Source organism: Anomaloglossus baeobatrachus, chromosome 7 (genome assembly GCF_048569485.1).
Source record: "Anomaloglossus baeobatrachus isolate aAnoBae1 chromosome 7, aAnoBae1.hap1, whole genome shotgun sequence".
NCBI lineage: Eukaryota > Metazoa > Chordata > Amphibia > Anura > Aromobatidae > Anomaloglossus > Anomaloglossus baeobatrachus.
The window spans coordinates 115,285,620-115,311,836 of NC_134359.1; the positions used below are offsets into that span (position 1 = coordinate 115,285,620).

Below are 26,217 nucleotides of genomic sequence, written 5' to 3' on the forward strand. Positions count from 1 at the left end.
CACAGAGGCAATCACGAGGGGTTTGTCGAGCGGAGTAACAGGCACCTGGTACTTGTCCACCGTGGCCTGCTGGATGAAATTTCCTGCTGCCCCAGAATCGAGGTACGCCTCAGCCGTGAACCGCGTCTCTCCCGTTGTCACTTGCACAGTCCATGTAACCGGGTCTGAGAGAGTCCCAGCACCTAGGGTGGCCTCTCCTACCAACCCTAGGCTTTGGAGTTTCCCGGCCTCTCTGGACAGGAGCGTAGCAGGTGTGTGCCCTCTCCGCAGTAGAAGCAGAGACCCTTGGCGAGCCGCTCTGCTCGACGTTGTTCAGACTGTCGAACACGGTCGACCTGCATGGGCTCATGGACGGAGACACCAGATGCCGTTGACTGGAGTACGGCGGACTTCTGCGGAGGAGAGGAATGCCGTACCGGGCGTCTCTCACGGGACACCTCTTTGGACCGCTCCTGAAAGCGAATGTCCACTCGAGTCACTAGGGTAATCAGGGCGTCCAGAGTGGACGGTACGTCACGACCAGCCAGCTCATCTTTGATTCGACCCGAGAGTCCTTCCCAGAAGGCGGCGGTTAGGGCCTCGTTATTCCACCCGAGTTCCGAAGCCAAGGTGCGGAAACGGATGGCGTATTGACCCACCGTCAGAGTTCCCTGACGTAACCGGAGAAGAGATGAAGCAGATGCGGAGGCGCGTCCGGGCTCGTCAAAGGTGCCGCGAAAAGCCTGCAGGAACTCCTGGAGGTTCTTGGTCATAGGGTCCTCCTTCTCCCACAAGGGGTTCATCCACGCCAGTGCCTCGCCCTCTAGGTGAGACATTATGAAGGCGACCTTGGCTTGGTCGGAGGCAAACAAATGCGGCAGCTGCGTGAAATGGAGGGAGCATTGGTTTATAAACCCCCTGCAGGTCTTGGGATCTCCGGCGTACCGGGGTGGTGGGGCCAAACGAAGTCTGGAAGCATCCGAGGAGGCTGCCACGGGAGCGGGAGCCGTGGATTGACTAGTGGAGGCCGGAGGTGCTGAAGATGTGACCGATGCTTGTAGCGTGTTCAAGCGGGCGTCCACGGAAGTCATAAAGTTCAGCATGTGGGTCTTTACTTCACGCTGGCGTTGGAGTTCCTCATGCAAGGCCGCTAGTGCTTCGGCGGGATCCATGGCCTGATCTTACTGTTAGGGCCAGGTGGATGGGCAGACCCAGAAGGTGGATCCACTGGGCCGAACTCCCCGATGAGGGAAAGGAGTCCGGTAGCCGGAGCACTATAGGTAGCAGAACAGTCCGCGCACAAGAGCACAATGGAGAAGTCCCTGGAACCACGGGGTCACTGATGGTGGTCCAGGTGACGGAGCTCAGGTTCGGAAGCCGGGATGATGTCAGGCGGGGTCCGGAACCGTTGGAGCGAGATGACGGGTCACCTCAGGGAACAGAGAAGGTGCGGACTGTCAGGATGGCAGATAGGCAGCGTTCGGGGTTCGGGATACGGCAGGACCGGATGGCAATGCAGGATCGGCTCTAGAAGAGAGAGAGGTAAGTATCTCACAGGAACACAAGGAGACCTGACTCCTAGCTTGGGAAACACGAAGATCAGGCCCCGCCCCCTTGGACATTGCACCCCTTTATACCCCGTACCTGTGTGCTTCATTTCCTGTCAGTGGACACTGGCCCTTTAAGAAAGGGCCAGTGACCGCGCGCGCGCCCTAATGCGCATGCGCGCGGCCCGGGTGCCAGAAGCCAGGGCAGGAAGCTGAGAGGAGGACGCAGCAGAGCCAGGCTGGGGCTGGGAAGCCGACGGGCGCCGGGAGCGGGGACCAGGAGGCCTGGGAAGCGCGGGCGATGGAGGCTGGAGAGCGGGGAGCGTGGCAGGTGAGCCGGGAAGCGGAGCAGAGGACCCGGGGAGCGTGACAGTATTATAGTATAGCCCTTAGGCAGGGCAGCCAAAAATTGGGAGGCTCCACGTTGTCCCTGGATAGAGACGTGCATGAGGGCCTCAAAACATTAAGTGTCCCTTGTCAGGAAGTGGGTGTATTATAGTATAGCCCTTTGGCAGGGCAGCCAAAAATTGGGAGGCTCCACGTTGTCCCTGGATAGAGACGTGCATGAGGGCCTCAAAACATTAAGTGTCCATTGTCAGGAAGTGGGTGTATTATAGTATAGCCCTTAGGCAGGGCAGCCAAAAATTGGGAGGCTCCACGTTGTCCCTGGATAGAGACGTGCATGAGGGCCTGTAAACCTGAAGTGCCCATTGGAAGGAAGTGGGTCTTTTGTAGTATAGCCCTTTGGCAGGGCAGCCAAAAATTGGGAGGCTCCACGTTGTCCCTGGATAGAGACGTGCATGGGGGCCTGTAAACCTGAAGTGCCCATTGGAAGGAAGTGGGTCTTTTGTAGTATAGCCCTTTGGCAGGGCAGCCAAAAATTGGGAGGCTCCACGTTGTCCCTGGATAGAGATGTGCATGAGGGCCTCAAAACATTAAGTGTCCCTTGTCAGGAAGTGGGTCTTTTGTAGAATAGCCCTTTGGCAGGGCAGCCAAAAATTGGGAGGCTCCACGTTGTCCCTGGATAGAGACGTGCATGAGGGCCTCAAAACATTAAGTGTCCATTGTCAGGAAGTGGGTGTATTATAGTATAGCCCTTTGGCACGGCAGCCAAAAATTGGGAGGCTCCATGTTGTCCCTGGATAGAGACGTGCATGAGGGCCTCAAAACATTAAGTGTCCCTTGTCAGGAAGTGGGTGTATTATAGTATAGCCCTTTGGCAGGGCAGCCAAAAATTGGGAGGCTCCACGTTGTCCCTGGATAGAGACGTGCATGAGGGCCTCAAAACATTGTTCCCATTGCAAAGGAGCGGGTCTCCTGTCGTTGTAATGTCCATTCTGCAAAGAATGGGCGAAAAAATTTACCACTGGGGGTATACCTGAAACAAAGGCCTAACTCTTGTAACGGTCATCATGGTGGCACATGAGGAGAAGGAGGAGCAGTCCAGCGATTATCCAAAGTCCAGAAGTGTGTACCCATGGGTGACTGGAGGTACATGGCAAATTCCCGTTACAAACTTTAAATTCCGCTCTCATTTGCTGGTGGTGTGGTGAAGTCTGGCCCAATCCAACCCTTGTTCATCTTGATCAGAGTCAGCCTGTCAGCATTTTCAGTTGACAGGCGGGTGCGTTTATCTGTAATGATTCCACCTGCGGCACTAAAAACACGCTCTGACAAAACGCTAGCGGCAGGGCAGGCCAGGACTTCCAAGGCGTAGAGAGCCAATTCATGCCACGTGTCCACCTTGGATACCCAATAATTGTAAGGCACAGAGGAATGTCGGAGTACAGTTGTTCGATCTGCAAGGTACTCCTTGAGCATCTGGGCAAACTTAGGATTTCTTGTGGCACTACCCCGCACCTCAGGGGCTGTGGTACGTGAGGGGCTGAGAAAACTGTCCCACATCTTAAAGACTGTTCCCCTACCTCTGGCGGATTGGACTTGTGCCTCTCTCGGCTGTACGCCTTGGTTGTCCACTGATTCCTGACCTATGCCGCTAGCGTTTTGTGAGGGGAATGCTTTGCCTACTTCCGTGACTATGGCCTTCCGGAACTGCTGCATTTTGGTTGACCTCTCCGCCTCGGGAATAAGAGACATAAAGTTCTCCTTGTAGCGTGGGTCTAACAGTGTTACCAACCAGTAATGATTGTCGGCCAAGATGTTCTTAACGTGAGGGTCACGAGACAGGCAGCTTACCATAAAGTCAGCCATGTGCGCCAGACTCTTAACAGCCAGGACTTCAGTAGCCTGACCAACACGTTGACTGAACATGCTGTCCTCCTCCTCCTCCTCCTCCTCCTCATCTACCCTGTCCTCTGGCCAGCCACGCTGAACCGAGGATATGACTGGTGTGCATGTGATATCCTCAATTTGGCCGGAGATTTGCTCCATGTCTTCATCCTCCTCCTTGTCATAGTCCTCCACTGCACGTTGTGATGAGACGAGGCTGGGCTGTGTGTTATCACCCACACCCACTACTGTTTCTTGCTGCAACTCATCGCGCTCCGCCTGCAATGCATCATGTTTGGTTTTGAGCAGAGACCGTTTTAGAAGGCAGAGTAGCGGTATGGTGACGCTAATAATGGCGTCATCACCACTCACCATCTTGGTGGAGTCCTCAAAGTTTTGGAGGATGGTACATAGGTCGGACATCCATCTCCACTCCTCAGGTGTTATGTGTGGAGTTTGACCCATTTCCCGACGGTTTAGGTGATGCAGGTACTCAACAACTGCCCTCTTCTGCTCACATATCCTGACCAACATGTGCAGAGTTGAATTCCAACGCGTGGGGACATCACACACCAGTCTGTGAGCCGGAAGATGCAAACTGCGCTGAAAGCCGGCAAGGCCGGCTGAAGCAGTAGGTGACTTTCGAAAATGTGCAGACAGGCGGCGAACTTTTACCAGCAGATCAGACAGCTCTGGGTATGACTTTAGAAACCGCTGAACCACGAGGTTGAGCACATGGGCCACGCATGGAACATGTGTCAGCTGGCCTTGCCTCAAAGCCGCCACCAGGTTCCGGCCATTGTCACACACGACCTTTCCTGGCTTTAGGTTCAGAGGTGTGAGCCAGTGATCTACCTGCTGTTTCAGAGCTGTCCACAGCTCTTCTGCATTGTGGGGTTTGTCACCTATGCAGATTAGCTTCAGCACAGCCTGTTGCCGCTTCGCCGAGGCAGTGCTGCAGTGCTTCCAGCTTGGGACTGGTGTGGAGGGTACAGTGGATGAGGATGCGCAGGAGGAGGAGGAGGCTGAAGAGCATGACATTCCGGAGCTGTAGAGTGTGGGTGAAACACTGACTGAGGTAGGGCCTGCAAACCTTGGTGTGGGAAGGACGTGTTCCGTCCCTCGCTCAGACTGGGTCCCAGCTTCCACAATATTAACCCAGTGTGCCGTCAACGAGATGTAGCGGCCTTGCCCACAAGCACTTGTCCACGTGTCTGTGGTTAGGTGGACTTTGGGTGAAACAGCGTTGTTCAGGGCACGTGTGATGTTTTGTGACACGTGGTTATGCAACGCGGGGACGGCACACCGGGAGAAATAGTGGCGGCTGGGGACCGAGTAACGTGGGACAGCTGCCGCCATCAGGTCGCGGAATGCTTCTGTCTCCACCAGCCTAAAAGGCAACATTTCCAGCGCAAGCAGTCGCGAAATGTTAGCATTTAGAACTGTGGCATGTGGGGTGTTGGCAGTGTATTTGCGCCTGCGTTCAAAGGTTTGCTGAATGGATAACTGAACGCTGCGCTGGGACAAGGACGTGCTTGATGATGGTGTTATTTCTGCGTAGGCAACTGCAGGTGCAGGACCGGAGGAGGCTTGTTCGCAGGCAGCATGGACAGGGTATTGGCTCGCATGCACAACCAGCGAAGACGTAGCAGTGACATTAGCAAGCACTGCTCCTCGACTCTGTTGTACTTCCCACAAAGTCGGGTGCTTGGCTGACATGTGCCTGATCATGCTGGTGGTGGTCAGGCTGCTAGTTTTGGTACCCCTGCTGATGCTGGCACGGCAGGTGTTGCAAATGGCCTTTTTAGAATCATCTGGATCCAACTTAAAAAACTGCCAGACTCGGGAAGACCTAACATTTGTACAGGCACCTTGTGTCGTGTTGTTGTTCCGGGGAACGGTTGCCTGACTTCTGCCTGGAGCCACCACCCTGCTTCTTACTGCCTGTTGGGATGCTACGCCTCCCTCCCCCTGTGCACTGCTGTCCTCGCTCTGCATATCCTCCTGCCAGGTTGGGTCAGTTACTGGATCATCCACCACGTCGTCTTCCTCTTCCGCACCCTGCTCCTCCTCCTGACTTCCTGACAATTGTGTCTCATCATTGTCCACCCCTTGTTGAGACACGTTGCCAACTTCGTGAGAACGTGGCTGCTCAAATATTTGGCCATCTGTACATACGATCTCCTCATGACCCACTTCAACATGAGCTGGCGAGAGGCCAGAATATGCGAATGGAAACGTGAACAGCTCTTCCGAGTGTCCAAGTGTGGGATCATTAATGTCCGAGGACGTGTACTCAGCCTTGTGGTAGGAAGGAGGATCAGGTTCTGAAATGTGCGGTGCAGTATCACGGCTACTGACACTTGACCGTGTGGAAGACAGAGTGTTTGTGGTGGTGCCAATCTGACTGGAAGCATTATCCGCTATCCAACTAACAACCTGTTGACACTGGTCTTGGTTCAGGAGCGGTGTACTGCTGCGGTCCCCAAGAATTTGGGACAGGACGTGCGAGCGACTAGATGTGGCCCTTTGTTGTGGCAAAATTAGAGCTTGCCCACGACCTCGGCCTCTGCCTGCACCACCATCACGTCCACTTCCTTGTTCCTTGCCAACGCCCTTGCGCATTTTGCAATGCTATGCTGACGTGTATTCACTAGACTTGGGCGTTATATCAAAGTTTGTGCAAATCGTGCACCTGTACGCTGCCACCGACAGGCACACACGTGCGGTTTTTAAATGCAAGCACGGACGCACTAAGAACCTAACACAGGTTTTAGGAGAAAAAATTAATGACGAGAACTCTGACACTATCAGCCACTGCTGACTGACGTGTATTATACACTACACTTGTGCGTTATATAATAGTTTGGTAAAAACGCACACAAGTGCACCTGTACGCTGCCACCGACAGGCACACACGTGCGGTTTTTAAATGCAAGCACGGACGCACTAAGAACCTAACACAGGTTTTAGGAGAAAAAATTAATGACGAGAACTCTGACACTATCAGCCACTGCTGACTGACGTGTATTATACACTACACTTGTGCGTTATATAATAGTTTGGGAGAAACGCACACAAGTGCACCTGTACGCTGCCACCGACAGGCACACACGTGCGGTTTTTAAATGCAAGCACAGACGCACTAAGAACCTAACAGGTTTTTAGGAGCGACAATTGCTGAGAAGTATGACACTATCAGGACTGTTTTAGACTGTGTACACCAGCCCCAGATATGATGAAGGCTGGTATACGGTCACCACTAGGAATGGATATATACCCTGCCTGCCTGCCTGCCTGTATACTGCTACAATAGTCCTGACAAGGACTCTTTTGGTCACTAGCCTGTATTCCAACCTGGCTATACCCTGCCTGTATACAGCAACAATAGTCCTGAGAAGGACTCTGCTACTGTACTCCGACCTGGCTATACCCTGCCTGCCTGTATACAACTAGAATAGTCCTGAGAAGGACTTTTGGTCACACTGTTTGCAGCCCTGCTACGGAAATAGCTATAAAGGGCCGCAAACCTTTCCCTGAAGCAGCGACCCTCTCCCTGCACTGACTGTCTGGATAGCTGTGAGCAGAGCACAGCGCGCCCGCCGGTATAAAGGCTCGGTCACGCTGTGCAGGCCGGCCAATCACTGCAATTCCACAACTAACAGGGCTGTGGCATTGCAGTGGTCTGCCAGCCAATCCCAGCATGAGGGCTGGCTCTCAAAAGAGCGCCAACATGCAGGGATGAAGACCACGAGTACAGCACGAGTATCGCGAGATTACTCGGTCCCCGCCGAGTAGACCGAGTACAGTGATACTCGTGCGAGTACCGAGTAGTAACAAGCATACTCGCTCATCACTAATAACTACCATTCCTCCTGTCCACCGTCTGTGTCCTCCAATGGTCTGTTTGCTTCCTCTTCTGGCAGGGGAACAGTACGTGACCACTGCCACCAATTCGCAGCCACTTTTAGGGTAAGGGATATATTCTTTATTTAGGACCACCATGGGCTCATTTGTATAGTAGTAGTAATTAGGGCTTCATATTTAGGTGACAGATCTGCTCTAAAATGTAACCTAGTGCAAGCTCCTCTAACAATTCACGCAGCAAATCAGTGAGTGATAATGAATGATTGAACATTTGCCTCTTTTCCTCTTTATTAATTTGTATTATAGTAATAAATGTGTATTATTTTTTGGAAGGGAGGGGATCTGGTTGCCGTAGTCCGAGGTGCCAATGCTCCATTGCTGCAAAAAACCATCATAGAACAGCTTGAAGCCGAGAAGAAAGTTTTAAATCATGGCCTGGACCGTAATGTGGTAAGACATTGCTCTGTATGTATAAATGATTACGGCAGGTGCCCATTCACACTTTACAAATCGGTGAGCATTTTGCTTGGTTTCCATTTCTAAATCTTTGATAAAGGGAATGTGTCCGCAGGTTTTTGCTACTTCATCTGAGAGTAGTATGATGTAGGCAAAGAGATCCTGAATCCAATGATGTATCACTTAGATTACTGGCTGCAGCTGTTATGACACAATCAGAATTTGTAGGTTCAGTCATGTAGCAAAGTCCAGAGAGTTGTTTCTGCCCTCACCAGGCTCTCTATAGAGATTGTACATTGACAGTGAGGTGTCAATCACAGCAAGGGACTGTCACGCTAGGTACAGGGAAGAACCAAGCAAACGGCTAAAGAGAAGGGAAGGGAAACCCTGTGTCTAGGGAAGGAGGAGATGGTGACCCCTGACCAAACCTACTGCTGGTCCCTGGGGTTCCTGACCACCCTAGATAAATTTCAAAACTATGCGCCAAACCAGATTCCTGACCCTAGGTATCCCTCGTGCTGGACCCTAAATAGGGAATGGGTGGGATGAGCTCTTCGTCAACCCCACTAAACACTAGAGAAGACACAAGGAGGACACACAGGGGGAAAGTGCATGAACTGTTTATCCACAGATGACTCAGGTAGAAGTTAGCAAAGTTTCAGCAACGATACCACAGATGACTACAAGCCACCTGCTTACAACCAGAGCTTGAATAAACTGAATAATATCACCAGCACAAGTCCAGGGAAGAAGGGAGTATTTAAGCTCAAAGGGAAAACTGATAATCAGCAGCTGGATGGAAAGGGAGCTCTGCTGGGTCTTAAAGGGGAAGAGTTGAAAACCCAGTGGGAAAGCTACCTAGTACAATGAATACTAACCGCAGGAAGAATAGCAAGTCAGGGAGCATTTTGTACAGCCAAACGCTGTGACTTTCTATTGCCAGAAAACCACATGACTGTCTGTCACCCGTGACACACCCATGACAGGGACATGTGGGACTTCTCTGCACCTGGAGGTTCCAGGTACTCATCATACCTCTAGATAAATTGAGGGTCTAGTTTCCAAAATGGGGTCACTTGTGGTGAGTTTCCACTATTTAAGCACCTCAGGGGTTCTGCAAACGCGACATGATAACAGTTATTGATTCCAGCCAATTTTACGTTTCAAAAGTCAAATGGCGCTCATTCCCTTCTGAGCCCTGCACCCAAACAGTTGTTTTTCACAACATATAGGCTATAGGTATACTCAGGAGAAATTACACAACAAATTGTATGGTGCTTTTTCTCCTTTTATCCTTGCGGAAATGTAAAGTTTGGGGCTAAAGCAACTTTTTGGTTAGAAAAAGGAAAATTTTTCATTTTTTCCTTTCATATTGCTTTAAGTCCTGAGCAGCACCAAAATCATTAATAGACTTCTTGAATGTGGATTTGAGCCATTTGAGGGGTGCAGAATGGGGTCACTTTTGGGTATTACCTGTCACATAGGTCTCTCAAAGTTACTCCAAAATTCCTAAAAAATTGGTTTTGTAAATTTTAATTGAAAAATGACAGAAAAAATGAGAAAAAGTTTTAAAATGTTGCTGATGTAAAGTAGACATGTGGAAAATGTTATTTATTAATGATTTTGAAAGATATAACCATCTGGTTTAAGGGCATAAAAATTCAAAGTTCAAAAATTGTGAAATTTTCTGTCAAATGTTTTATTTTTTTGTGTAAATCAGATTTTATTCGAATAAAGAACATGTTTACAAGTTATAGGATAGGCAACATTTGATATACAGTAGAATAACTCAAATCTTGGAGGTAATAAGTAATACAACACGTTTCTACTTGCATAATAATTCCTTTGATTACACACTTCAGGTCAGACCATCATCACCCATGTAATAGCTTTGCTTTGGAGATGATGCCCACTGGGTGACCAACAATCCGACCCCCATATAAAAATTTATGCAGCCTCGTTTAGAAACGGGAGGCAACATAGATGCACAAAGTCCCTGAGATGACAATCCTTTCTAACAATGTAAACATAACATAAAATGTACAAAGAGGAAAGAAAGATGAGAAAAGAGGAAATGTAGCGGGAGAGGGAAAAGAAAAGAAGGACGAAGAAGATGTCTCGTCTGGGTCGTGTGCAGCCCCCGGCACTTTTGTTTTGTGGAATGGACAATCACAGAGGTCTCACGCCCCCAACTGAAGCTTGAAGCCATAGTACCAGGTCCAGGGCTGTATTTTGCCTTCGTGCTGCCCTAGGCACTTTAAGTGGTCGCGCCCCTTAGAGACAACGTAACACTGAGTTTTCGCACACAACATCTGATTAAGGCAGATCTACTCTGTAAAACACTTTAAAAAGTATCAATGAGAAACAAAGGGCACTAACCCCCCCCCCCCAATGGGGATCACCACTGGCACATCAAAACATAGCATGAGTATAAAATATTCCCACCACACCGTCCCCACTTATATACTGTGACTGTCACACTGCCCCTAATAAACTACACACTGCCCTCCCTTATAAATTATACCCACCACACCTTCCTCAATTATGAAATATGATCTGCACATTGTCCTCACATCATGCTGCCCCCTCCTCACAATGTCCCATGCATGCTGCCCCCTCCTCACAATGTCCCATGCATGCTGCCCCCTCCTCACAGTGTCCCATGCATGCTGCCCCCTCCTCACAATGTCCCATGCATGCTGCCCCCTCCTCACAATGTCCCATGCATGCTGCCCCCTCCTCACAATGTCCCATGCATACTGCCCCCTCCTCACAGTGTCCCATGCATGCTGCCTCCTCCTGCAGTGTCCCATGCATGCTGCCCCCTCCTCACAGGGTCCCATGCATGCTGCCCCCTCCTCACAGGGTCCCATGCATGCTGCCCCCTCCTCACAGGGTCCCATGCATGCTGCCCCCTCCTCACAGGGTCCCATGCATGCTGCCCCCTCCTCACAGGGTCCCATGCATGCTGCCCCCTCCTCACAGGGTCCCATGCATGCTGCCCCCTCCTCACAGGGTCCCATGCATGCTGCCCCCTCCTCACAGGGTCCCATGCATGCTGCCCCCTCCTCACAGGGTCCCATGCATGCTGCCCCCTCCTCACAGGGTCCCATGCATGCTGCCCCCTCCTCACAGGGTCCCATGCATGCTGCCCCCTCCTCACGGTGTCCCATGCATGCTGCTCCATCCTCACAATGTCCCATGCATGCTGCCCCCTCCTCACAATGTCCCATGCATGCTGCTCCCTCCTCACAGTGTCCCATGCATGCTGCCCCCTCCTCACAATGTCCCATGCATGCTGCCCCCTCCTCACAATGTCCCATGCATGCTGCCCCCTCCTCACAGGGTCCCATGCATGCTGCTCCCTCCTCACAGGGTCCCATGCATGCTGCCCCCTCCTCACAGTGTCCCATGCATGCTGTCCCCTCCTCACAGTGTCCCATGCATGCTGCCCCCTGCTCACAGTGTCCCATTCATGCTGTCCCCTCCTCACAGTGTCCCATGCATGCTGCCCCCTCCTCACAATGTCCCATGCATGCTGCTCCATCCTCACAGTGTCCCATGCATGCTGCTCCATCCTCACAGTGTCCCATGCATGCTGCTCCATCCTCAGTGTCCCATGCATGCTGCTCCATCCTCACAGTGTCCCATGCATACTGCTCCATCCTCACAGTGTCCCATGCATGCTGATCCCTCCTCACAGTGTCCCATGCATGCTGCTCCCTCCTCACAATGTCCCATGCATGCTGCTCCCTCCTCACAGGGTCCCATGCATGCTGCCCCCTCCTCACAGGGTCCCATGCATGCTGCTCCCTCCTCACAGGGTCCCATGCATGCTGCCCCCTCCTCACAGTGTCCCATGCATGCTGCCCCCTCCTCACAGTGTCCCATGCATGCTGCCCCCTCCTCACAGTGTCCCATGCATGCTGCCCCCTCCTCACAGTGTCCCATGCATGCTGTCCCCTCCTCACAGTGTCCCATGCATGCTGCCCCCTCCTCACAGTGTCCCATGCATGCTGCTCCATCCTCACAGTGTCCCATGCATGCTGCCCCCTCCTCACAATGTCCCATGCATGCTGCCCCCTCCTCACAGTGTCCCATGCATACTGCCCCCTCCTCACAGTGTCCCATGCATGCTGCCCCCTCCTCACAGTGTCCCATGCATGCTGCCCCTCTCCATGAGCTCCTAATGCTGCCTTACTCTTTTCCATAATGACACCTCCATGCTGCCCCACTCATCATACTAAGACCACCACACTAACGCTTATGCTGAGACCCCCCCACACACACACTACCCCACTCTTGATATTGACTCCCCTACATTGCTCCACTCCATACTGAGCCCACACATGCTGCCCCTTCTCCATAATGCGCTCCCAATGCTGCCCCCCTCTTATTCTGAGTCCTTACACTCCCCCCATCGATTTTGTCATTGCACTATCCCTCAACCCTTGTCCTCTGTCTCTAGCATTAGCCCCTCTCTCCCATTCCCCCAGCAGCAGCCTCACTCCCCCGCCTTCAGCCTCAGCCTCTCTCTCCCCCCAGCCTCCCCCCCAGCCTCAGCCTCTCTCTCCCCCCAGCCTCCCCCCCCAGCCTCTCTCTCCCCCCAGCCTCCCCCCCAGCCTCTCTCTCCCCCCAGCCTCCCCCCCAGCCTCTCTCTCCCCCCAGCCTCCCCCCCAGCCTCTCTCCCCCCAGCCTCCCCCCCAGCCTCTCTCTCCCCCCAGCCTCCCCCCCAGCCTCTCTCCCCCCAGCCTCCCCCCCAGCCTCTCTCTCCCCCCAGCCTCCCCCCCAGCCTCTCTCTCCCCCCAGCCTCTCTCTCCCCCCAGCCTCCCCCCAGCCTCTCTCTCCCCCCAGCCTCCCTCTCCCCCCAGCCTCTCTCTCCCCCCAGCCTCTCTCTCCCCCCAGCCTCTCTCTCCCCCCAGCCTCCCCCCCAGCCTCTCTCTCCCCCCAGCCTCCCCCCCAGCCTCTCTCTCCCCCCAGCCTCCCCCCCAGCCTCTCTCTCCCCCCAGCCTCCCCCCAGCCTCTCTCTCCCCCCAGCCTCCCCCCCAGCCTCAGCCTCTCTCTCCCCCCAGCCTCAGCCTCTCTCTTCCCAGCCTCCCCCCAGCCTCTCTCTTTTCCCAGCCTCCCCCCAGCCTCCCCCCCAGCCTCTCTCTCCCCCCAGCCTCCCCCCAGCCTCTCTCTCCCCCCAGCCTCCCCCCCAGCCTCTCTCTCCCCCCAGCCTCTCTCTCCCCCCAGCCTCCCCCCCAGCCTCAGCCTCTCTCTCCCCCCAGCCTCCCCCCCAGCCTCAGCCTCTCTCTTCCCAGCCTCCCCCCCAGCCTCAGCCTCTCTTTTCCCAGCCTCCCCCCAGCCTCTCTCTTTTCCCAGCCTCCCCCCAGCCTCTCTCTTTTCCCAGCCTCCCCCCAGCCTCACCCCCAGCCTCTCTCTCCCCCCAGCCTCTCTCTCCCCCCAGCCTCCCCCCAGCCTCTCTCTCCCCCCAGCCTCAGCCTCTCTCTTCCCAGCCTCCCCCCAGCCTCTCTCTTTTCCCAGCCTCCCCCCAGCCTCTCTCTTTTCCCAGCCTCCCCCCAGCCTCCCCCCAGCCTCTCTCTCCCCCCAGCCTCCCCCCAGCCTCTCTCTCCCCCCAGCCTCCCTCTCCCCCCAGCCTCCCCCCCAGCCTCTCTCTCCCCCCAGCCTCCCTCTCCCCCCAGCCTCCCCCCCAGCCTCTCTCTCCCCCCAGCCTCCCCCCCAGCCTCAGCCTCTCTCTTCCCAGCCTCCCTCCAGCCTCTCTCTTTTCCCAGCCTCCCCCCAGCCTCTCTCTTTTCCCAGCCTCCCCCCAGCCTCCCCCCCAGCCTCAGCCTCTCTCTTCCCAGCCTCCCTCCAGCCTCTCTCTTTTCCCAGCCTCCCCCCAGCCTCTCTCTTTTCCCAGCCTCCCCCCCAGCCTCTCTCTCCCCCCAGCCTCCCCCCCAGCCTCAGCCTCTCTCTTTTCCCAGCCTCCCCCCCAGCCTCTCTCTTTTCCCAGCCTCCCCCCAGCCTCTCTCTTTTCCCAGCCTCCCCCCAGCCTCTCTCTTTTCCCAGCCTCCCCCCAGCCTCTCTCTTTTCCCAGCCTCCCCCCAGCCTCTCTCTTTTCCCAGCCTCCCCCCAGCCTCTCTCTTTTCCCAGCCTCCCCCCAGCCTCTCTCTTTTCCCAGCCTCCCCCCAGCCTCTCTCTTTTCCCAGCCTCCCCCCAGCCTCTCTCTTTTCCCAGCCTCCCCCCAGCCTCTCTCTTTTCCCAGCCTCCCCCCAGCCTCTCTCTTTTTCCAGCCTCCCCCCAGCCTCTCTCTTTTCCCAGCCTCCCCCCAGCCTCTCTCTTTTCCCAGCCTCCCCCCCAGCCTCAGCCTCTTTCTTCCCAGCCTCCCCCCAGCCTCTCTCTTTTCCCAGCCTCCCACCAGCCTCTCTCTTTTCCCAGCCTCCCCCCAGCCTCTCTCTTTTCCCAGCCAACCCCCCAGCCTCTCTTTTCCCAACCTCCCCCCAGCCTCTCTCTTCCCAGCCTCCCCCCCAGCCTCAGCCTCTCTCTTCCCAGCCTCCCCCCAGCCTCTCTCTTTTCCCAGCCTCCCACCAGCCTCTCTCTTTTCCCAGCCTCCCCCCAGCCTCTCTCTTTTCCCAGCCTCCCCCCAGCCTCTCTTTTCCCAACCTCCCCCCAGCCTCTCTCTTCCCAGCCTCCCCCCCAGCCTCAGCCTCTCTCTTCCCAGCCTCTCTCTTTTCCCAGCCTCCCACCAGCCTCTCTCTTTTCCCAGCCTCCCCCCAGCCTCTCTCTTTTCCCAGCCTCCCCCCAGCCTCTCTTTTCCCAACCTCCCCCAGCCTCTCTTTTCCCAGCCTCCCCCCAGCCTCTCTCTCTTCCCAGCCTCCCCCCCAGCCTCAGCCTCTCTCTTTTCCCAGCCTCCCCCAGCCTCTCTCTTTTCCCAGCCTCCCCCCAGCCTCTCTCTTTTCCCAGCCTCCCCCCAGCCTCTCTCTTTTCCCAGCCTCCCCCCAGCCTCTCTCTTTTCCCAGCCTCCCCCCAGCCTCTCTCTTTTCCCAGCCTCCCCCCAGCCTCTCTCTTTCCCAGCCTCCCCCCAGCCTCTCTCTTTTCCCAGCCTCCCCCCAGCCTCCCCCCCAGCCTCTCTCTCCCCCCAGCCTCCCCCAGCCTCTCTCTCCCCCCAGCCTCCCTCTCCCCCCAGCCTCCCCCCCAGCCTCTCTCTCCCTCCCAGCCTCCCTCTCCCCCCAGCCTCCCCCCCAGCCTCTCTCTCCCCCCAGCCTCCCCCCCAGCCTCAGCCTCTCTCTTCCCAGCCTCCCTCCAGCCTCTCTCTTTTCCCAGCCTCCCCCCAGCCTCTCTCTTTTCCCAGCCTCCCCCCAGCCTCCCCCCCAGCCTCAGCCTCTCTCTTCCCAGCCTCCCTCCAGCCTCTCTCTTTTCCCAGCCTCCCCCCAGCCTCTCTCTTTTCCCAGCCTCCCCCCAGCCTCCCCCCCAGCCTCTCTCTCCCCCCAGCCTCCCCCCCAGCCTCAGCCTCTCTCTTTTCCCAGCCTCCCCCCCAGCCTCTCTCTTTTCCCAGCCTCCCCCCAGCCTCTCTCTTTTCCCAGCCTCCCCCCAGCCTCTCTCTTTTCCCAGCCTCCCCCCAGCCTCTCTCTTTTCCCAGCCTCCCCCCAGCCTCTCTCTTTTCCCAGCCTCCCCCCAGCCTCTCTCTTTTCCCAGCCTCCCCCCAGCCTCTCTCTTTTCCCAGCCTCCCCCCAGCCTCTCTCTTTTCCCAGCCTCCCCCCAGCCTCTCTCTTTTCCCAGCCTCCCCCCAGCCTCTCTCTTTTCCCAGCCTCCCCCCAGCCTCTCTCTTTTCCCAGCCTCCCCCCAGCCTCTCTCTTTTCCCAGCCTCCCCCCCAGCCTCAGCCTCTTTCTTCCCAGCCTCCCCCCCAGCCTCTCTCTTTTCCCAGCCTCCCACCAGCCTCTCTCTTTTCCCAGCCTCCCCCCAGCCTCTCTCTTTTCCCAGCCAACCCCCCAGCCTCTCTTTTCCCAACCTCCCCCCAGCCTCTCTCTTCCCAGCCTCCCCCCCAGCCTCAGCCTCTCTCTTCCCAGCCTCCCCCCAGCCTCTCTCTTTTCCCAGCCTCCCACCAGCCTCTCTCTTTTCCCAGCCTCCCCCCAGCCTCTCTCTTTTCCCAGCCTCCCCCCAGCCTCTCTTTTCCCAACCTCCCCCCAGCCTCTCTCTTCCCAGCCTCCCCCCCCAGCCTCAGCCTCTCTCTTCCCAGCCTCTCTCTTTTCCCAGCCTCCCACCAGCCTCTCTCTTTTCCCAGCCTCCCCCCAGCCTCTCTCTTTTCCCAGCCTCCCCCCAGCCTCTCTTTTCCCAACCTCCCCCAGCCTCTCTTTTCCCAGCCTCCCCCCAGCCTCTCTCTCTTCCCAGCCTCCCCCCCAGCCTCAGCCTCTCTCTTTTCCCAGCCTCCCCCCAGCCTCTCTCTTTTCCCAGCCTCCCCCCAGCCTCTCTCTTTTCCCAGCCTCCCCCCAGCCTCTCTCTTTTCCCAGCCTCCCCCCAGCCTCTCTCTTTTCCCAGCCTCCCCCCAGCCTCTCTCTTTTCCCAGCCTCCCCCCAGCCTCTCTCTTTTCCCAGCCTCCCCCCAGCCTCTCTCTTTTCCCAGCCTCCCCCCAGCCTCTCCTCTTCCCAGCCTCCCCCCAGCCTCTCTTTTCCCAGCCTCCCCCCAGCCTCTCTTTTCCCAGCCTCCCCCCAGCCTCTCTCTCTTCCCAGCCTCCCCCCAGCCTCAGCCTCTCTCTTTTCCCAGCCTCCCCCAGCCTCTCTCTTTTCCCAGCCTCCCCCCAGCCTCTCTCTTTTCCCAGCCTCCCCCCAGCCTCTCTCTTTTCCCAGCCTCCCCCCAGCCTCTCTCTTTTCCCAGCCTCCCCCCAGCCTCTCTCTTTTCCCAGCCTCCCCCCAGCCTCTCTCTTTTCCCAGCCTCCCCCCAGCCTCTCTTTTCCCAGCCTCCCCCCAGCCTCTCTTTTCCCAGCCTCTCCCCAGCCTCTCTCTCTTCCCAGCCTCCCCCCCAGCCTCAGCCTCTCTTTTCCCAGCCTCCCCCCAGCCTCTCTCTTTTCCCAGCCTCTCTCTTTTCCCAGCCTCCCCCCAGCCAAAAAGAGGCATCGCAACGATCATCAACTAACCTGTAAGGTGCCCATACATTCTAGGCTCTGCCTTACGCATACCTGCTCCGGTGCCTGCTGCCCTGCTCTGCTATTATCCTCTTCTCCTGGCTGGCTCCAGCTCCAGTCGCGTCCTCCTCCGCGGCGTGTGTTGTCTGCAGAATTGGACGCTGCAGCACGGGTCAGTGAGCTGATTGGCGCGCCCGCGCGCCTCTGACCCGGAAGTGCAGGCGCTGGAACTTCCGGGGTTAATCAGCTCACTATGCCTGGCGCCCTCCGTGTATTTAAAGAGACAGAAGTGCGCCTTTCCTCCCTCTCAACCCCCCCCTCCCCCCCGAGAACACAGCGAAGTGCAACGGAGGGAGGGGCGGGGGGCGGGGGGCGGGGATGTAAAAAAAAAAAAAAAAAAATTTATATATTTTTTTTTTTTGCTGCCAGAAAGTGCCGCCCCCCCGCAACGTGCCGCCCTAGGCACGGGACCACAGGTGCCTAGTGGCAAATACGGCCCTGACCAGGTCTGGTGTCTCTCTATACATAATCCACGGCGCCCACAGCCTGGACACTCGCTCCCCCGAGTCAGACGCCTGCCGACCTGCTCCTCCATTCTATAGATCTGGTTCATCTTGGCCACCAGTTCAGCCCGCGAGGGCAGTTTGGTCTGCCTCCCCTACCTTGGAATGTGAAATGAAAATACATTCTGAGAATCACCAAGATCCATTGAAGCGTTCCAGAGTTATTACCACTTAAAGGGACACCGGTCAGAATTGTAACATTTGGCTTGGTCAGGAAGGTGAAAACAGACTGTGGTGCAAAAGGGTTAATCCTCTGCTCTTTCTGGGATTTGTGGTTCAGTGGACGGTCCTATCAGTGACTGACAGCTTTCTTTGTAAATATATATATATATATATATTTTTTTTTTAAATAAAGGTGTTTTTGTCTTGGGACCGTGAAGAAGGCGGTTGCGTCCGCCGAAACGCGTAGTCCATACTGCATATACCTTGCACTTAACAACTTGTCAAGAGCTCTGGAATTTTTTATTCTTAGATAATAAAGTCAGAGAAAAAAAAAACAAAAAACTTTTGTTGCCCTTGGAGTCATTCTGCCTTGCTGGATCCTTCTTCATCTTGTTCTATATATATATATATATATATATATATATATATATATATATATATAGTAATTCTATTGTACACAACATGATATATGATAAAAATGAAGACTAAAATAGTGTTCACTACTCACTATACCATTAATGAATTGCTAGATAAAGGACGAGTCACTATTGGAGGAAGAGGAAGAGGAATCGCCTGTAGCAGCGCCGACCGAAGATGATGAACTGGGTAGGTGAAAATAATTTATACACAAAGTCAGTGCATAAGACCGATGTATATTAGTATGAGTAAGCAAGTTTGTGGACTACAGCAATGCTAGTTTATTGAGTGCTTTGGTAGTAATAGTAATATGGTGTTAGCTGTAAAACTGTCAGCTGTGTAGTGAATTACTAAAATGAATCTGTCACCAGGTTTTTGCTACTCCATCATAATGTAGAGACAGAGACCCTGATCCAGCGATGTGTCACTTACTGAGCTGTTTGTTGTCATTTTGATAAAATCAATGTTTTCTCTGCTTTAGATCTAGCAGTTATGCAGAGCTCATGAATATGCTGGACTACCTGGCAGCAGGACAAGTAGCCCTCTATTGATAATCTGCTGCTGATTAAGCAGTGATTTCATCAAAACTACACTAAGCAGCTCAGTAAGAGACACATCACTGGAATCAGGATCTCTGTCCCTACGTTATGCTGCTCTCAGATTAGGTGGTAAAAACCTGGTGACAGATTCCCTTTAAAGGCTACATACACCTTCGCTCACAATTGTTTTTGTTAATTTGCTTCCAAAATGCAAAATTAAGCAACTTTCCATATAGTCTTTATTAAAAATGTTTTACTACTGCAGAGTGTTATCTATTTGAGGGCTCTAAAGAAAGTTACAAAGTGGTCAGAGCTCTTCTTCTTCTTGCTTCTGATGGCGCTCTGACCCCCCCTTCCATCATTCAGAGTTATATAGACAGTAGTAGGGTGGGAGTGTGACGCCCTGGCCTATCAGGTCGTCACAGGGTATTGTGCAATCTGCCCTTCTGCACAGTATCCACTCCTCCTTGGTTACGAATCCTGGTCCTTTGGTGTTGCTAACAGCTTAGCCAATCAAAATCCTAGGAACACTTTACACTGTACCCACCAGACACACCATTGGGGGGGCCTGAAGAGAATAGGGCCGCCCACATGGGGAGTTGGTAGGGGAAAGTGATAAAGTGACAGTAGGGAGTGTGAAACAGGAGTGGAAGGAGAAGGAGGTGAAGGTGACTCTCTGGGAGAGAGAGGTTACCGGCCTGGAGCAGGGCTCCTGTTGCTACTAGGTCAGGAGAAAAAACTGTGGAAGAAACAAGCGCAGAAATAGGGTCTTATCTGGTAGATAAGGGGATACACCAGTAGAGACAGGTACTCACCTGTTTCAGTTGTGACAGGCACAACTCCTATGCAAGCATATAGGTAGATCATGCAGCAGTGGTCAGCAGCAGCCCCGAAGCAGGAATAGCAGATAACAGGATGGCTGGGAGAAAACCGGGTAAATGCTGCGCTAGAAAACCACGATTCCGATGGATAAAATAAATCCTTTCCTTTATTGGCACAAGTCAACGCGTTTCGAAGGCATATCCGCCTTCTTCATCAGGACAAGACAGTACAAGAAAAGAACAGCATAACATGTGCTGCTGCACAGTGTGAGATATAAAACCTTGAACAGCTGTTCAAGGTTTTATATCTCACACTGTGCAGCAGCACATGTTATGCTGTTCTTTTCTTGTACTGTCTTGTCCTGATGAAGAAGGCGGATATGCCTTCGAAACGCGTTGACTTGTACCAATAAAGGAAAGGATTTATTTTATCCATCGGAATCGTGGTTTTCTAGCGCAGCATTTACCCGGTTTTCTCCCAGCCATCCTGTTAGTTGCTACTAGGTGGCAGACGTTGGTCTGGGCCTGGTAGGAGTTGGAACCCCGGTCGCAGGGGATCGTGTCAAGGGGCACGGACTGCCAAGGAGGGCAGCCGGCGGCCTTGAGCCATCACTGGGTAGGGGCCAGGGCACGGCGGGGTACGTGGACCCTAAGCCAGGAAGTAGCTTCACGCGTCCCGGTAATTTACTCGACGGGGATGAAAACTTCAAGATTCATCCCCAACCTGCTCCAAAATCGGGGTACTAGCGCACCGATGGGATAGGACTTTCCCAATACAGTCCAAAGAAATCCTACGCGTGAACCATGAGAGCAAGCTCACTCCGTTAGCCATACGGGTGAGCGGGACCCGAAGAGTTTTATGCTTGAGGTTCCAACTAGAGAAAAGGTGCCAAGGAAAGGGCCACAGGCTAACAGCACCACCAAGGGCACGGACCCAAGCGTGCTCCCTCCAAGCTGCAGCGGTGCTCAGAATTCTGGTTTACAAGCTGTCGGTGTTTTTATTCGTGGACTGAGTGAGTACACTGAAAAACACTTTTCCTACCCCCAACGGCACCTCAAACTCCAACAATCCAACGGGCCCCGGGGCACAAACCCCCTACCCATGGAGGGGTTAAACATCCTGCTGCTTCACCATCGTCACCGGGCTTCCCAACAGCAGCGGTGGTTCCTCACATTACCACGCACCGTGGGTGGCTTTACGAACTTCTAATCCCCCTGTACATATCCCCTCCTCTATTTTTTTTTTTTAAACTCGTTTTATTGGAGGTTAAGTATGACATTACATCAGCAATCAAGTCAATAGTTTGTACATAGAGGATAAAATGAAGCAGCAGATAAAGTCAAATATGACATTATATCAGTAATTAAATCAATAGTTTGTACATAGAGGATGAAATTAAGCATTAGATACTTCAAATGCATATAATCACAAGCTGTATCCAAAATAAGATGTAGTTCCATATTGACAAAGAATGTTAAAACTCAGTGTCGGGGACCGTGTCACACTATCAGTACGTAAACCTTATAGTCTATAGGTTTCCCATTTCCGACTATGTATTATGACGACAAACTATTACTAGGTCCGAAGCATCTGTAGGTTGGTAGCCAGGGAACCGGGCGAGCCCCCAGTCAAGGGCGACCTTAACTATCTACCCCAAATTTTGTCAAATTTATTTAGAGAGCCCCCATCTTGAATACAAATTGCTCCAGCGGTATTATAGCATTTACCAGTGCGATCCAAGAGGCTTTAGAAGGGGGGGGAGGGTTCATCCAATTTAGTATATTACCCTTTCTGTCCAAAAACAGGACCTTTTTTAATAACCAATTCTTGCCTTGGGACCAAGAATGTACATCCACCACATCAAATAAGCAAAGAATCGGACTCACAGGGACCGCTTTTTCAAGTATGGAGGAGAGAATATCTGTAACATCTCCCCAATAGGAATAAACAACCCGGCATTCCCAAATCATGTGCCAAAAATCTGCACCCTCTCTCCCACATCTCGGACACCCCTCCACACCCGAGCTATTCATCTTGTTCAATCTTAGAGGAGTAATATAACTTTGATGAATGATGTATAATTGAATTAGTCTGTTATTAATTGCAGGGGAGACCAGGGTGTGAGATTCGACAATGTCGTCCCATACTACATCATCTATCTCAGGAATCCTGGTCTTCCATTTCCCCAAGGCAGGAAGAGGATTATTCATAGCCTTGGCTCGGATGAGGGATGAGTATAGTTTGGAGACAAGACCGCCCGGGCCTTGTGATCTAATAATTCCAATTATCGGAAATGAAGAGAATCTAACTCCACGACCAGAGAACTGAGCCCTAAAAGCGTGTCTGACCTGGAGGTACTGGAACCCATGAGATTCCGGCAAATCAAATTCAGCCTGCAGCTGCGCAAAAGGGCGGAGTTCACCATCGCAGACTATTGAGCCCAGGGAGACTATTCCGCGATTCCTCCATTCGCCAAAGCCCGGCAATCCACAGAAGTGCGGAAGGTCCAAATTGCCCCATAAGGGGGTCTCAATTGGTACATCTTGGAATCCAAATATGGATTTAGCCTCCTTCCAGATTCTGGTCCCCAATTTATGTATCGGGAGGATTCGCCCCTCCGGGGCTCTCCTATGATCTGACAATAGGGGCCATAAAAGTTCCATGCCCGTGAATTCTGCTAAAAATCCCTCCGGGGAGCCTCCCGCACCAGGCAGTGTCCACTGTCCCAAATATTTCAATTGTCCAGCTAAGTAATATAAATATAGATCAGGAAGGGCCATACCCCCCAGATCTTTAGGTCTCTGTAATTTGGCCAACTGAATTTTAGATCTGGAAGCTCCCCAGACAAAAGTCATCATTAAGGAGTCCAGGGCCCGAAAAAAGGAGCGAGGAATCTGTACAAAGACATGCTGAGTAATGTAAAGACATTTCGGTTGTACTATCATTTTGAGAAGATTGATCCTTCCCGCAACCAAAAGCGGGAGCTGACTCCACCTACTAAATTTCTCCCCAAAATATGATGAGAGGAGCAACATTTCTTGCTATCATCTCCGCTGGACTTTTTGTTAGTATAATTCCCAGATATTTAAATTGTTCTACCACCGGTATTCTACATATGTACGTATTTACCGACTCATCTCTATCTTGGGACAAGAAGAGCAGGTACGACTTTGACAAATTAATTGCCAGGCCCGAGAACTCCCCGAACCGATCAATAAGCTCCACAGCTCTAGGAATGGAGGAATCCGGATTGGAAGCAACCAGTAGTAAGTCATCTGCATATAATGACAGCCGTTCATGCCCGTTGTTGAGCCTCACTCCCCGATATATTGGGTCCGCCCGAATGCGTGCCGCCAGCGGTTCCATGGCCAGGGCAAACAGGAGGGGTGACAGGGGGCATCCCTGTCTGGTTCCCCTCCCCAGGGAGAAAGTTTCCGACACACCGCCACCTACCTGAATGTTAGCAGTCGGTGCTTTATATATAATCTCAACCCATCTGATGAATTTGTTGCCGAAACCAAACGCCCGCAGCACCTCCAGTAAGTATGGCCACTCGATGGAGTCAAAGGCTTTGGCCGCATCCAATGAGATCAGAGCCCAGTCCTCATCTATCTTGGCACCCGCCTGTAAGATCACCTGCGCCCTCCTCAGATTGTCCGAGGTGCTCCTACCCAGAATGAATCCAGACTGATCTCTGTGTATTATGGAGGAGACCACTTTGTTGAGTCTAATTGCCATTATTTTTGTAAGTATTTTATAGTCAGAGTTCAGCAAAGAGACTGGCCTGTACGAGCCACAATCTAAGGGGTCCTTATCTGGTTTCAATAGCAAAACGATGGTGGCCTCATAGGAGTCCGGTAACCGGCCCATTCGGAATGAAGCCTCAACTGTCTCCAGGAGGGCTGAAGCGAACCCCCCCTATATATCTGGTAAATATCTCAATCGGGAGTCCGTCAGGACCAGACGCCCTACCCTTATTAAGGGCACCCATCGCTTCCACCATCTCCTCCATACCAATGGTCTCATCCAAGGCCACTCTCTGAGCCGAAGTCAGTTTGGGAAGCTCAAGGTCTCGCAGATAATCAGCAATCTCCTCCCCCGAGAAGGTCAGCCTGGTCTCATATAGGCGCCTATATAAGTCCAAGAGCACTTCCAGAATATCATTGACAGCTGTAACAGGTTCGCCATTAGGAGCTCTGATCTTAAGAACCGCAGGTGAACTATTAGATTGGTGCACCAGGAATGCTAGTAAGCTACTAGATTGGTTCCCCTGCTCAAAATATCTCTGGTTCGTGAAGAAGATATGTCTGTTGGCCTTATCCAGTAAATATAAAAGGTATTGCCTCCCAGCTTGTAACCAGCGAGTTCTATTATCCTCAGACGGATCAGGGGTGAACCTATGTTCTAGTACTCTATTTTGAGTGGCCAGTTCCTCCTCCTCTCTGGCCCCCTGTTTCTTGATATATGAGATAGAGGATTGACAGCAGCCCCTCAGGTACGCCTTAAGTGCATCCCAGTAAGCTGAATGGTTTTCCTCTATGGAATTCGTCTCGATATATGCCATAATTTGGTCAGGGATCCTGTCATTGGTTCCAAAAAGTGAAAGCCACCAAGGATTAATTTTCCGTGATAATTTATGCGACTTACATCCCTCCCATCTGATGCTCACAAATACCGGAGAATGGTCTGATACTGATCTGGGTAAATGGCATACCATTTGTATGTGAGAGCAGACCCTCTCATTCCCACATATGTAATCAATCCTAGACAGGGAGTTTTTCCCAGGAGTGTAACAGGTGAATTCCCTCAACACTGGGTTGTGGAGTCGCCACATGTCACACCAGCCCACATCTTGCAGGAATGCACTTAATCTGGTTTGTATCATATGAGGAATCGAGGTCTACCGGGCACTGAATCTGTCCAATCCTAGATTATTGATCAAATTAAAGTCCCCCATACATAGCACCAGAGCCTGCGGGAATTGAGAAGCGAATTTAGCCGCCTCATATAACAGCGAAATGCCCATCACGGGGGGATATATATGGCCAGAATCACTACCATTGTTCCATCAATGTGGGCTTGGATAAATACATATTTCCCATCAGGATCCTTTATAATCTTACCCGGGTCCCAGCGCAATGATTTATGGACTAGTATCGACACCCCCCCTGGAGAATGAGGAATGAGTAGAGTGAGCTGACCATTGAATCCAAGGCTTCTGAAGAACTCTAGTTGTCTCCAACAATAAATGGGTCTCCTGTAAGCATACTATCTGAGCTTTAGATTTTTTGATGTGTGCAAACACTGCCACCCTTTTCCTAGCTATGCCCAGTCCCCTAACATTCCATGTCATTAAGTTTAAGACCATTAAAAAATATCACCTGCGAAATTAAATGAAGTATGTCAAAATCTTAACCTACAGTAGAACTCGGGTAAACGTACCCTTAAACACTAAAACAATCGGTTGCTTTACGCAGCCGCCAAGAACTGGTCCAATAGTGTGACCAGGAGAAATTTTCCCTAGGAACAACTAGGGTTAACCACGTAGCTAGATGTTATACTTGATACGGGGGAGTCCTCAATCAAGGACCTGAGCAGCTCTAGCAGTCCAACAGATTAAATCTATCAATTATCTAGCTACATAACATGTAAGATTCATGAGAAAGGGGAAAAGGGGCAGAAGGAGGGGGAGGGGATGGGGAGGGAGAGAAGGGAGTGTGGGGGGGAAATGGGGAGGGGAGGTGGGAGGAGGGAGTAAAGGGGGGGAAGTGGGGGGGGGATGGGGAGTAGTAGGGAGGGGGAGTGGGGGTTAGTGTGGAGGAGTGGGGTGAAAGAGGCGGGGGTGGGGGGAAGTGGGGAGGGGCTGGGGAGGAGTGGGGAGGATGAAGGGGGGTTGGAAGAAGGAGAGATAATCAATACGCTGCTAGTCAGACACTGGAAGTTGAGGGGAGGGAAAAGGAATAGCTGCAAGTAGCATTAGGTTATGAAAAGCTATAACATGTGGTGACCAAAAGGCTTAAAACACCATATTATTCTTGGTTACGATGCAGAATGACACAATGCCATAGTAAAGTTCCATACTGGCTCATGAAATACAGGATAAAATAAGTCCTCTTTAACATGTATCCGGTAACGCATTAGCGATCCGGCCCGAGCCCCCACCGGGGGTATAATGCAGGGCCTCCCAGGTAAGGATCAAGAAACATCTCAACGCGGGCTTCAGGAACGACGCCACTGCGGCCAGAGCTGCGGGGATCCGAGGCCACGGAATTGCAAACCAGGTGCAGCCGCAATCGCAAGCCACGCAACAGCAGCCCTGTTCCACCTCCAGCAGTCGAGGCGTGGGGGACTGGTACATTGGAATACTAACTGGCCGCAGTTTCAAAGGCGCCGCGGCGACCAGGATCCAAGAAGTCGGGGGCCGAGCGCAACAGCGACCCCGAACCCCTCTCATCGAAAAGGGCTCACATCAACACCTCCTTCCCAGCAACGAAGGGTGCGAGATTCCCATAAATGGAGGATCATAAACCGATCG

At 53.0% G+C, this 26,217-nt stretch overlaps 1 protein-coding gene across 2 annotated transcripts in view; it reads left to right on the forward strand.

Annotated features, from left to right (window-relative positions):
• NME9 (NME/NM23 family member 9) overlaps nucleotides 1–26,217 on the forward strand; it is a 109,535-nt gene that overhangs the window by 31,334 nt on the left and 51,984 nt on the right. For both annotated transcript variants that reach the window (XM_075317600.1, XM_075317601.1), the window contains exons 5-6: nucleotides 7,956–8,072; nucleotides 18,435–18,510. In XM_075317600.1, the coding sequence (XP_075173715.1) occupies nucleotides 7,956–8,072; nucleotides 18,435–18,510 (193 nt within the window). The remainder of the gene's footprint in view (nucleotides 1–7,955; nucleotides 8,073–18,434; nucleotides 18,511–26,217) is intronic.